General features: G+C 47.2%; 1 protein-coding gene across 1 annotated transcript; it reads left to right on the top strand.

The window, feature by feature from the left end:
• Window positions 1–2,898: 2,898 nt before the first annotated feature.
• On the top strand, window positions 2,899–12,562 carry LOC131955844 (tubulin beta-4A chain). The gene is made up of 9 exons (XM_059320129.1): window positions 2,899–3,026; window positions 3,694–3,802; window positions 5,652–5,795; window positions 6,204–6,295; window positions 7,306–7,425; window positions 7,587–7,786; window positions 10,018–10,267; window positions 10,539–10,756; window positions 11,160–12,562. Exons 1-9 carry the CDS (start codon window positions 2,970–2,972, stop codon window positions 11,401–11,403), a joined length of 1,434 nt encoding a protein of 477 aa, XP_059176112.1. The 5' UTR covers window positions 2,899–2,969; the 3' UTR covers window positions 11,404–12,562.
• Window positions 12,563–12,830: the final 268 nt, after the last annotated feature.

The following is a 12,830-nucleotide window of genomic DNA, read 5'->3' as shown; positions in this document are numbered from 1 at the left end:
GCCTACTTCTTGTCTTACTTATCGGCGCCTAAAGGGGTCGGAGTGGTCGAGTCGGTAAAGCTCATTGTCAGTGTTTCTTCCAGAATGGCCTCATTGGCGCATAACCAGTTGACACGTATACCAGTTGACACATATACATAATTGTGTTGGAGGGAATCCTTTCTAGACTAAAATTAAGAACGAAGAAGAAGAAGATAGGCGCCTACCGAGGCGTTAGGCTTGTGCGCGGCGCTTTTTGTCACAATGTCTGTCAACTTTAACGCCTGTACATCTGCTGTTTGTGTAATTCGTGCTGTATATAGACCGCCAACCACGTACAGATTGATCTAATTCACAATTGTGGTCTTTGCTTGAGTTATCTAGCTCAATTCAGCTATCTATCATTTATGCTGGAGGCTCAATTCAGCTATCATTTATGCTGGAGGCTCAATTCAGCTATCTACCATTTATGCTGGAGGCTCAATTCAGCTATCTATCATTTATGCTGGAGGCTCAATTCAGCTATCTATTATTTATGCTGGGGGCTCAATTCAGCTATCTATCATTTATGCTGGAGGCTCAATTCAGTTATCTATCATTTATGCTTTAGGCTCAATTCAGGTATCTATCATTTATGCTGGAGGCTCAATTCAGCTATCTACCATTTATGCTGGAGGCTCAATTCAGCTATCTATCATTTATGTTGGAGGCTCAATTCAGCTATCTATCATTTATGTTGGAGGCTCAATTCAGCTATCTACCATTTATGCTGGAGGCTCAATTCAGCTATCTACCATTTATGCTGGAGGCTCAATTCAGCTATCTATCATTTATGTTGGAGGCTCAATTCAGCTATCTATCATTTATGTTGGAGGCTCAATTCAGCTATCTACCATTTATGCTGGAGGCTCAATTCAGCTATCTATCATTTATGTTGGAGGCTCAATTCAGCTATCTATCATTTATGCTGGAGGCTCAATTCAGCTATCTATTATGTATGCTGGAGGCTCAATTCAGCTATCTATCATTTATGCTGGAGGCTCAATTCAGCTATCTATTATGTATGCTGGAGGCCTATTATCGTTGCATTTTAAGATCAGTCTAGAAACGTAGGATAATTGTTTACCTAAAGTGTGCCCAGTAGAGTACGATTTTGCTTCAAGAAAATCAGCACGTACAGATGTACCTGAAGAAGATCAGCACGTACAGATGTACCTAACGAACATATACTTAAGTACCTCGGGTCAGAGTTTCTTCCAGGCATCTCTTCGGGGGGGGGGGAATAACCCCCCCCCCCCCCCCGAAAAAATTCTACCGCCTCCCCCCCCCCCCCTCCGAAAGAAATGAAATTTATATAATTTATATAGAAAACATATACTTTTAACAGTGTCCGCCCCCCCCCCCCCCCGAAGAAAGTCTACCGCCCCCTCCCCCCGAAAGTTTCAAGTCCGTCCCCCCCCCCCCCCTGGAGAAAAAAGTCTGGAAGAAACACTGCCTCGTGTAAATTTAGTTTAAGGATATAAAAACACTGTGGATAAGAGTAAAACTGCCTCAAACAGAAATCTTTAAAGCTAATTCAAAAATGTAAAGATCTGATATGCAAGACCAATAATTTAGTTAAATGATAATTATACTTTGGGCTATTGTTCAGAATATTCCCCTTATAAGTTGTAGTTTTCTGTGATTTTAAAAGCGCGGTTTTATACCAACTCTGCTTTGACAAACTTTCCTTATGCTGTGTTGTTTTAGCATTTATGTTGAAAATATATTAGACTCTGTTCGTACACAACCTATTTTGTAAATCGAATAGTAATACTTCTGGAATCTATATTAAATAGTGAAGTAATTATTGATCTGGTTAAATTTGACAGTTACAATTAAATGTGTCGGCCTACATGATGTTTTGTTCTTTTGTTTACTACACAGCACTGTTCGAATGTATTTTACCCCAAGTGAAACAATGATTATATATATATATATATATATATATATATATATATATATATATATGGCGCCTTTTTCTTGACTTGCCGCTCCCCCTTGACCAATATCAGTACAAATAAGACGAGAGTGATCACCCCTAAACTTTCTCGAGCATTGTTATATAACACTACGGGGGATGGCAACTCGGGATAATGGCAATGGCATAATTTTAAATCAAATTTTAATTACTTAAACTTTTAAATATAGAATAGAATATCGTAGAAAAGAAGAATTGCGCACCAAATGAACGGCAAATGAACAATATCTGTATAATAGTGCGGAATATTAGTACTTTATAAATTCAAATTATTTGTTTGGGAAATCGGAAATAGCGTAAATTACTACTTCCGGTACACGGAAATTATTCAATATTTGACAGATGGCAGAGAATTAGATCTTTTACTTATAGAAGAAATCTCGTTCATATAACTTAAACAGTTCTCAAATTATGGGCTTTTGAAACATTGATAGTCGAATAAGTTCCACTTCCGGTTATCGGAAAATGTTGTCATCTTGTTTTGACTTTCCATGTCATTTTGTTCCCAAGGATTGGTATCTTGTAGTTTAACTAGATATCACAAATAAACATAAAGATTACTAGCCTGTATCCAACAACAAAAACATCGCTCATTCAGTCATGTGACCGAGGCGAGGTGAGTCGTGTTCACACCACGTCCACTGATGGAAATAAGGGGTAGACTATTGTCTCTTGTATCTTGTACACACGTCATTAATGTATGTATCTTGTACACACATCATTAATGTATGTATCTTGTACACACATCATTAATGTCTGTATTTTGTACAAACCGTAATAGAAGTTGCGAAAGTTGTAGTATAAAAATACCAGGTATAGAATTTGGCACCAAAAGCAAAGATTTGATGAAACCGGAAACAAAGATTTGATGAAACCGGAAATGCCATCACAGGCCGCCATGTTGTAAACAAAAAGTAGCTGGGCCAGGCGGGGGGTTAGCGTCAGGGTAAGCGTCAGGGTAAGCGTCAGGATGCGGGAAATTGTGCATCTTCAGCTTGGTGGCTGCGGGAACCATATTGGGTCAAAGGTTGGTGTTGTTCTTGCTCTGACATGTAGGTCAATAGGGCAGGTACAGTAGAGTATTGGCTCTAGATTTCATAAACTTTCTTTCATATGCGTCTGTCAATGTGTCTCTGCTATGAGTCCTATAGTTTAGTAGTCCTATACCCACGTCGTGTGTCTTACACCTGTACCTGACACCTGTACCTGACACTGTGACTGACACCTGTGACTGACACCTGTGACTGACACCTGTGACTAACACCTGTACCTGACACTGTGGCTGACTCCTGTGACTGACACCTGTGACTGACACCTGTGACTAACACCTGTGACTGACACCTGTACCTGACACCTTTGACTGACTCATGTGACTGACATCTGTGGCTGACCCATATACCTGACACCTGTGACTGTCACCTGCAACTGACACCTGTGACTGTCACCTGTAACTGACTCCTGTGACTAACACATGTAACTGACTCCTGTACCTAACACCTGTGGCTGACACCTGTAACTGACACCTGTGACTCACACCTGTGACTGACACCTGTGACTGACACCTGTGACTCACACCTGTGACTGACACCTGTACCTAACACCTGTGACTGACACCTGTGACTGACACCTGTGACTGACACCTGTGACTGACACCTGTGACTGACACCTGTGACTGACACCTGTGTCCCCCACAGTTCTGGGAGGTGGCCAGCGACGAGCATGGCGTAGACCCGACTGGAACTTTCCACGGAGAATCTGACCTGCAGCTAGAGAGGATCAACGTCTACTACAACGAGGCTACTGGTCAGTTGTCTCAGGTCATGTGACCTTTTGCCTTGTCTTGTATGTTGTGTAGGCTATGGTCAGTGTGTTGTGTGGGCTATGGTTAGTGTGTTGTGTGGGCTATGGTCAGTGTGTTGTGTGGGCTATGGTCAGTGTGTTGTGTGGGCTATGGTCAGTGTGTTGTGTGGGCTATGGTCAGTGTGTTGTGTGGGCTATGGTCAGTGTGTTGTGTGGGCTATGGTCAGTGTGTTGTGTGGGCTATGGTCAGTGTGTTGTGTGGGCTATGGTTAGTGTGTTGTGTGGGCTATGGTCAGTGTGTTGTGTGGGCTATGGTCAGTGTGTTGTGTGGGCTATGGTCAGTGTGTTGTGTGGGCTATGGTCAGTGTGTTGTGTGTGCTATGGTCAGTGTGTTGTGTGGGCTATGGTCAGTGTGTTGTGTGGGCTGTGGTCAGTGTGTTGTGTGGGCTATGGTCAGTGTGTTGTGTGGGCTATGGTCAGTGTGTTGTGTGGGCTATGGTCAGTGTGTTGTGTGGGCTATGGTCAGTGTGTTGTGTGTGCTATGGTCAGTGTGTTGTGTGGGCTATGGTCAGTGTGTTGTGTGGGCTATGGTCAGTGTGTTGTGTGTGCTATGGTCAGTGTGTTGTGTGGGCTATGGTCAGTGTGTTGTGTGGGTTAGGGCAACCTGTCAACATCTATTAGGACAAAGAAGGGCCACGCTATGAGAGGATCGCTTGAAAGTTTTCTTGCTGTCTTCTAGTGCTCGCTAAGTTATATATGTAATGTATTATTGCTCTTTTTAAGAAAAAAATGAAACCGACATAATTCTACTTGACCCGACATAACCCCACTTGACCCTACTTGACCAGACATAACCCTACTTGACCCGACATAACTCTACTTGACCCGACATAACCCTACTTGACCCTACTTGACCCGACATAACCCTACTTGACCCTACTTGATCCCACTTGACCCGACATAACTCTACTTGACCCGACAAAACCCCACTTGACCCTACTTGACCCGACATAACCCCACTTGACCCGACATAACTCTACTTGACCCGACAAAACCCCACTTGACCCGACATAACTCTACTTGACCCGACAAAACCCCACTTGACCCTACTTGACCCGACTTAACCTTACTTGACCCGACATAATCCTACTTGACCCGACATAACCCTACTTGACCCTACTTGACCCGACATAATCCTACTTGACCCGACATAACCCTACTTGACCCGACATAACCCTACTTGACCCGACATAACCCTACTTGACCCGACATAACCCTACTTGACCCGACATAACCCTACTTGACCCGACATAACCCTACTTGACCCCACTTGACCCGACATAATCCCACTTGACCCTACTTGATCCTACTTGACCCGACATAACACCCCTTGACCCGACATAACACCCCTTGACCCGACATAACTCTACTTGACCCGACATAACCCCACTTGACCCTACTTGACCCCACTTGACCCGACATAACCCCACTTGACCCTACTTGACCCCACTTGACCCTACTTGACCCGACATAATCCTACTTGACCCGACATAACCCTACTTGACCCGACATAACCCCACTTGACCCTACTTGACCCCACTTGACCCGACATAACCCCACTTGACCCTACTTGACCCCACTTGACCCTACTTGACCCGACATAATCCTACTTGACCCGACATAATCCTACTTGACCCGACATAACCCTACTTGACCCGACATAACCCTACTTGACCCGACATAACCCTACTTGACCCGACATAACCCCACTTGACCCTACTTGACCCCACTTGACCCCACTTGACCCTACTTGACCCTACTTGACCCCACTTGACCCGACCATCTCGAGCAGGCGGCAAGTTCGTGCCTCGCGCCATCCTAGTTGACCTTGAACCTGGAGTGCTGGACAGTGTCCGTGGAGGGCCGTTTGGTCAGATCTTCCGTCCTGACAACTTCGTCTTCGGCAAGTTTGGCTGCAGCAATAACTGGGCCAAAGGTGGGTCAGTTAGGGGTCAGCTATAGGACATGGGTTTGTGGGTCAGTTATAGGACAATGGTTTGTGGGTAAGTTATAGGACATGGATTTGTGGGTCAGCTATAGGACATGGGTTTGTGGGTCAGTTATAGGACATGGGTTTGTGGGTCAGCTATAGGACATGGGTGTGTGGGTCAGCTATAGGACATGGGTTTGTGGGTCAGCTATAGGACATGGGTTTGTGGGTCAGTTATAGGACAATGGTTTGTGGGTAAGTTATAGGACATGGGTTTGTGGGTCAGAACACGGTTTGTGGGTCAGCTATAGGACATGGGTTTGTGGGTCAGTTAGGGGTCAGCTATAGGACACGGGTTTGTGGGTCAGGACACGGGTTTGTGGGTGAAATGTAAGTGCCTGTCGCCTGTTTCAGGTTTCTTCACTGACGGCGCCGAACTGGCGAACACGATCTGTGACATCGCCAGACGGGAGGCGGAGTCGTGTGACTGTCTCCAGGGCTTTCAGGTCTGACTCTTACATGGTATATCTTACATGATATATATATATATATATATATATATATATATATATATATATATATATATATATATATATATATATATATATATATATATATATATATATATATATATATATAATTCTCTACGTGGGGACCATGCGAGACACCACCAAGACGTAAGCTTAACAGACCATATCGCCACCACCCCCACCCCACGAGTCTGGTGAGCTGTTTACAATCGTAGTGACGGCTATCAGGGGCAGATAATTTAGTTTTCAAACTATTTGAAAATAAGGGGAGGTAATAATATGTTCTTGCTCTTTTCATTGTCGTCTGTAAACTGTCGTCACAGACGGCTGCTTTCACGGAGGCGGGGGGTGGGGGTGGTAAGTGAGGGTGAGGATAATCGTCCTTCACTAGCTACTGAGTGTTTTAAAGCAAAGTATTTTCAGTCACAGCATTGGTAGTGTCGAATTCACAAATTATCAATTACTTAAAATAGGAATTAAACTAAATAGCGGCGTATGCAAGGTCGCGGGTCAGCTTGTATATATAATTCTCTTCATGGAGGGACCATGCGGGACACCAAGACGTAAGCTCAACAAACCATATCGCTAGCACCCCCACCCCTACCGGTCTGGTGAGCTGTTTACAATCGTAGTGTCTGGTCGAATTAGTCACGACTAATAGGGGCAGATAATTTACTTTTAAAACGATTTGAAACTAAGGGGAGGTAATAAGTTCTGCTTGATCTTTTCATTGTCGTGTAAACTGTGTTTAAAGTGTTTAAAGCAAAGTATTTTCAGTCGCAGCTTTGGACGTGTCGAATTCACAAATTATGAACCACTGAAAAATAGAAAATAAAACAACTAAATAGCGGCGTCAGCTCCTGTATTCTCAATGGCTGCGAGTTTTTTTTTTTACTTGTCGCAAGTGTAAGGGCAGTGTTAAGGTAATCTGACCAGAAGAACGAGCACGATTCTGGCCAATCTGACCTTGACCCTCTGCTCCCCAGATGGTCCACGCCCTAGGGGGCGGCACTGGCGGCGGACTGGGCTGTCTGCTGCTGTTGAGGCTGAAGGAGGAGTTCCCTGACAGGATGTTCTGCTCCTTCGCTGTTCTACCCTCCCCCAAGGTCAGAGGTCAACTTGTGTCACAATGACCCGTGTCTTGTCCGTGGGTCACATTGACCCGTGTCTTGTCCGTGGGTCACATTGACCCGTGTCTTGTCCGTGGGTCACATTGACCCTTGTCTCTATATGACCGTTACACCGAGCCTCATTGTCCGACGGGCAGGTATCCGAGGTGGTGGTGGAGCCTTACAACGCCATCCTCTCGCTCAACACCATCATGTCGTGCACCGAGCACACCTACATGCTGGACAACGAGGCGCTGTACGACATCTGTTACCGCACGCTCAAGCTCTCGGCCCCGGCATACGGCGACCTCAACCACCTCGTCTCCTGCGTCATGTCCGGCATCACCACCAGCTTTAGGTAAGGTGTCACCACCAGCTTTAGGTAAGGTGTCACCACCAGCTTTAGGTAAGGTGTCACCACCAGCTTTAGGTAAGGTATCACCACCAGCTTTAGGTAAGGTATCACCACCAGCTTTAGGTAAGGTGTCACCACCAGCTTTAGGTAAGGTGTCACCACCAGCTTAAGGTAAGGTGTCACCACCAGGTAAGGTATCACCACCAGCTTTAGGTAAGGTGTCACCACCAGCTTAAGGTAAGGTGTCACCACCAGGTAAGGTATCACCACCAGCTTTAGGTAAGGTGTCACCACCAGCTTTAGGTAAGCTATCACCACCAGGTAAGGTATCACCACCAGCTTTAGGTAAGGTGTCACCACCAGCTTTAGGTAAGCTATCACCACCAGGTAAGGTATCACCACCAGCTTTAGGTAAGGTGTCACCACCAGCTTTAGGTAAGGTGTCACCACCAGCTTTAGGTAAGCTATCACCACCAGGTAAGGTGTCACCACCAGCTTTAGGTAAGGTGTCACCACCAGGTAAGGTGTCACCACCAGGTAAGGTGTCACCACCAGCTTTAGGTAAGGTATCACCACCAGCTTTAGGTAAGGTGTCACCACCAGCTTTAGGTAAGGTGTCACCACCAGCTTTAGGTAAGGTGTCACCACCAGGTAAGGTATCACCACCAGGTAAGGTGTCACCACCAGCTTTAGGTAAGGTGTCACCACCAGCTTTAGGTAAGCTATCACCACCAGCTTTAGGTAAGGTGTCACCACCAGGTAAGGTGTCACCACCAGCTTTAGGTAAGGTGTCACCACCAGGTAAGGTATCACCACCAGGTAAGGTATCACCACCAGCTTTAGGTAAGGTGTCACCACCAGGTAAGGTGTCACCACCAGGTAAGGTGTCACCACCAGCTTTAGGTAAGGTATCACCACCAGCTTTAGGTAAGGTATCACCACCAGCTTTAGGTAAGGTGTCTCCACCAGCTTTAGGTAAGGTGTCACCACCAGCTTTAGGTAAGGTGTCACCACCAGGTAAGGTGTCACCACCAGGTAAGGTGTCACCACCAGCTTTAGGTAAGGTGTCACCACCAGCTTTAGGTAAGGTGTCACCACCAGGTAAGGTGTCACCACCAGGTAAGGTGTCACCACCAGGTAAGGTGTCACCACCAGGTAAGGTGTCACCACCAGCTTTAGGTAAGGTATCACCACCAGCTTTAGGTAAGGTATCACTACCAGGTAAGGTGTCACCACCAGCTTTAGGTAAGTTATCACCACCAGCTTTAGGTAAGGTATCACCACCAGCTTTAGGTAAGGTATCACCACCAGCTTTAGGTAAAGCGTCACCAATTGGTCCCCATGTTGTCCCCATGTTGTCCCCATGTTGTCCCTATGTTGTCCCCATATTGTCCCTATGTTGTCCCTATGTTGTCCACATGTTGTCCACATGTTGTCCCCATGTTGTCCCCATGTTGTCCCTATGTTGTCCATATGTTGTCCCTATGTTATCCCTATGTTGTCCCCATGTTGTCCCTATGTTGTCCCCATGTTTCCCCATGTTGTCCCCATATTGTCCCCATTTTCCCCTATGTTGTCCCCATGTTGTCCCCATGTTGTCCCCATGTTGTCCACATGTTGTCCACATGTTGTCCCCATGTTGTCCCTATGTTGTCCCAATGTTTCTCCATGTTGTCCCCATTTTTTCCCTATGTTGTCCCCATGTTGTCCCCATGTTGTCCGCTTGTTGTCCCTATGTTGTCCCCATGTTGTCCCCATGTTGTCCCCATGTTGTCCCCATGTTGTCCCCATGTTGTCCCCATATTGTCTGTTGCCCCCATATTGTCCTCATGTTGTCCCCATGTTGTCCCCATGTTTCCCTATGTTGTCCCCATATTGTCTGTTGCCCCCATATTGTCCCCATGTTGTCCCCATGTTGTCCCCATGTTGTCCCCATGTTGTCCCCATATTGTCTGTTGCCCCCATATTGTCCTCATGTTGTCCCCATGTTGTCCCCATATTGTCTGTTGCCCCCATATTGTCCCCATGTTGTCTGGTGCCCCCATATTTTCCCCATGTTTCCCTATGTTGTCCTCATGTAATCCCCATATTGTCCCCATGTTTCCCTATGTTTTCCCCATGTTGTCCCCATGTTGTCCCCATGTTGTCCCCATGTTGTCCCCATGTTGTCCCTATGTTGTCCCCATGTTGTCCCCATGTTGTCTGGTGCCCTCAAGTTTTTTGACACCCTGCAGGTTCCCCGGTCAGTTAAATGGAGACCTGCGCAAGCTGGCGGTCAACATGGTGCCGTTTCCCAGACTCCACTTCTTCGTGCCCGGGTTCGTGCCCCTGACGGCCCGAGGGAACCAGCCGTACAAGTCCATCTCCGTGCCGGAGCTGACGCAGCAGATGTGGGACGCTAAAAACATGATGTGTGCCATCGACCCGCGTCACGGGCGCTACCTCACGGCGGCCGCTGTCTTCAGGGGGCGCATGTCTACCAAGGTAAGGTTTTGTATGACAGATCAGACTTTGTTATGACAGATCAGATTTTGTATGACAGACCAGACTTTGTATGAGAGATCAGACTTTGTATGACAGATCAGACGTTGTATGACAGATCACACTTTATATGCCAGATCAGAATTTGTATGACGACAGATCAGACTTTGTATGACGACAGATCAGACTTTGTATGACAACAGATCAGACTTTGTATGACGACAGATCAGACTGATGTATGTGACAGACCAACCTTGCCTGCTGCCACCAACAGGAGGTGGACGAGCAGATGCTGAACGTGCAGACCAAGAACAGCTCCTACTTCATCGAGTGGGTCCCCAACAACGTCAAGACCATCATCTGCGACATCCCGCCCCGCGGGCTCAGGATGGCCGCCACCTTCATCGGCAACACGACGGCCATCCAGGAGGTCATCCGACGCATCGGGGACCAGTTCCACTCCCTGCTGGCCCGTCGGGCCTTCTTGCACTGGTCAGTCTTGGGCTCAATCTATTATGTCACCATTGGTCAATCTATTATGTCACCATTGGTCAATATCTTATGTCACCATTGGTCAATCTCTTATGTCACCATTGGTCAATCTCTTATGTCACCATTGGTTAATCTGTTATGTCACCATTGGTCAATCTCTTATGTTACCATTGGTTAATCTGTTATTGGTGATTTGGAGATGTATATGTGTTTGTGTGCCGTCAATGAGTTATAGAGGTAGCCTATATTAGCACATCCTGTCTCTTGTAGTCTATGGTAGCACATCCTGTCTATTGTAGTCTATAGTAGCACATCCTGTCTATGGTAGTCTATGGTAGCACATCCTGTCTATGGTAGTCTATGGTAGCACATCCTGTCATAAGGTACCCATGCTACATTGCAGGTACACAGGTGAGGGTATGGAGGAGTCTGACTTTGTGCAGGCCCAGGAGAGCATGAGGGACCTGATCTCCGAGTACCAGCAGTACCAGGACGTGCCCACAGAGCTGGGCATGGACTACCTGGACCAGGCCATGGCGGACGTCCCGGGGGGTCAGCACCAGACCAGGAGCATGACGGCCTCAGACCTGCTCATCAAACAGCACCAGAAGAAGAAGGGGGGATCCTCTAAGGCCACACGATACTAGCCAGCCAACACTAGACCTGCTCATCAAACAGCATCAGAAGAAGAAGGGGGGATCCTCTAAGGCCACACGATACTAGCCAGCCAACACTAGACCTGCTCATCAAACAGCACCAGAAGAAGAAGGGGGGATCCTCTAAGGCCACACGATACTAGCCAGCCAACACTAGACCTGCTCATCAAACAGCACCAGAAGAAGTAGGGGGATCCTCTAAGGCCACACGATACTAGCCAGCCAACACTAGACCTGCTCATCAAACAGCATCAGAAGAAGAAGGGGGGATCCTCTAAGGCCACACGATACTAGCCAGCCAACACTAGACCTGCTCATCAAACAGCACCAGAAGAACGGGGGATCCTCTAAGGCCACACGATACTAGCCAGCCAACACTAGACCTGCTCATCAAACAGCACCAGAAGAAGAAGGGGGGATCCTCTAAGGCCACACGATACTAGCCAGCCAACACCCAACACTAGACCTGCTCATCAAACAGCACCAGAAGAAGAAGGGGGGATCCTCTAAGGCCACACGATACTAGCCAGCCAACACTAGACCTGCTCATCAAACAGCATCAGAAGAAGAAGGGGGATCCTCTAAGGCCACACGATACTAGCCAGCCAACACTAGACCTGCTCATCAAACAGCATCAGAAGAAGAAGGGGGGATCCTCTAAGGCCATACGATACTAGCCAGCCAACACCCAACACTAGACCTGCTCATCAAACAGCACCAGAAGAAGAAGGGGGGATCCTCTAAGGCCACACGATACTAGCCAGCCAACACTAGACCTGCTCATCAAACAGCATCAGAAGAAGAAGGGGGGATCCTCTAAGGCCACACGATACTAGCCAGCCAACACTAGACCTGCTCATCAAACAGCATCAGAAGAAGAAGGGGGGATCCTCTAAGGCCACACGATACTAGCCAGCCAACACTAGACCTGCTCATCAAACAGCACCAGAAGAAGAAGGGGGATCCTCTAAGGCCACACGATACTAGCCAGCCAACACTAGACCTGCTCATCAAACAGCACCAGGAGAAGAAGGGGGATCCTCTAAGGCCACACGATACTAGCCAGCCAACACTAGACCTGCTCATCAAACAGCATCAGAAGAAGAAGGGGGGATCCTCTAAGGCCACACGATACTAGCCAGCCAACACTAGACCTGCTAATCAAGCAGCACCAGGAGAAGAAGGGGGATCCTCTAAGGCCACACGATACTAGCCAGCCAACACTAGACCTGCTCATCAAACAGCATCAGAAGAAGAAGGGGGGATCCTCTAAGGCCACACGATACTAGCCAGCCAACACTAGACCTGCTCATCAAACAGCACCAGAACAAGAAGGGGGGGGGGGATCCTCTAAGGCCACACGATACTAGCCAGCCAACACTAGACCTGCTCATCAAACAGCACCAGAAGAAGAAGGG

The sequence above is a fragment of the Physella acuta genome, unplaced genomic scaffold (assembly GCF_028476545.2).
Source record: "Physella acuta isolate Inbredline_101_S28 unplaced genomic scaffold, ASM2847654v3 ptg000079l, whole genome shotgun sequence".
Taxonomy (NCBI): domain Eukaryota; kingdom Metazoa; phylum Mollusca; class Gastropoda; family Physidae; genus Physella; species Physella acuta.
The sequence above is the reverse complement of the archived record's forward strand: the minus strand, read 5'-3'. Positions and strand labels throughout refer to the sequence as shown.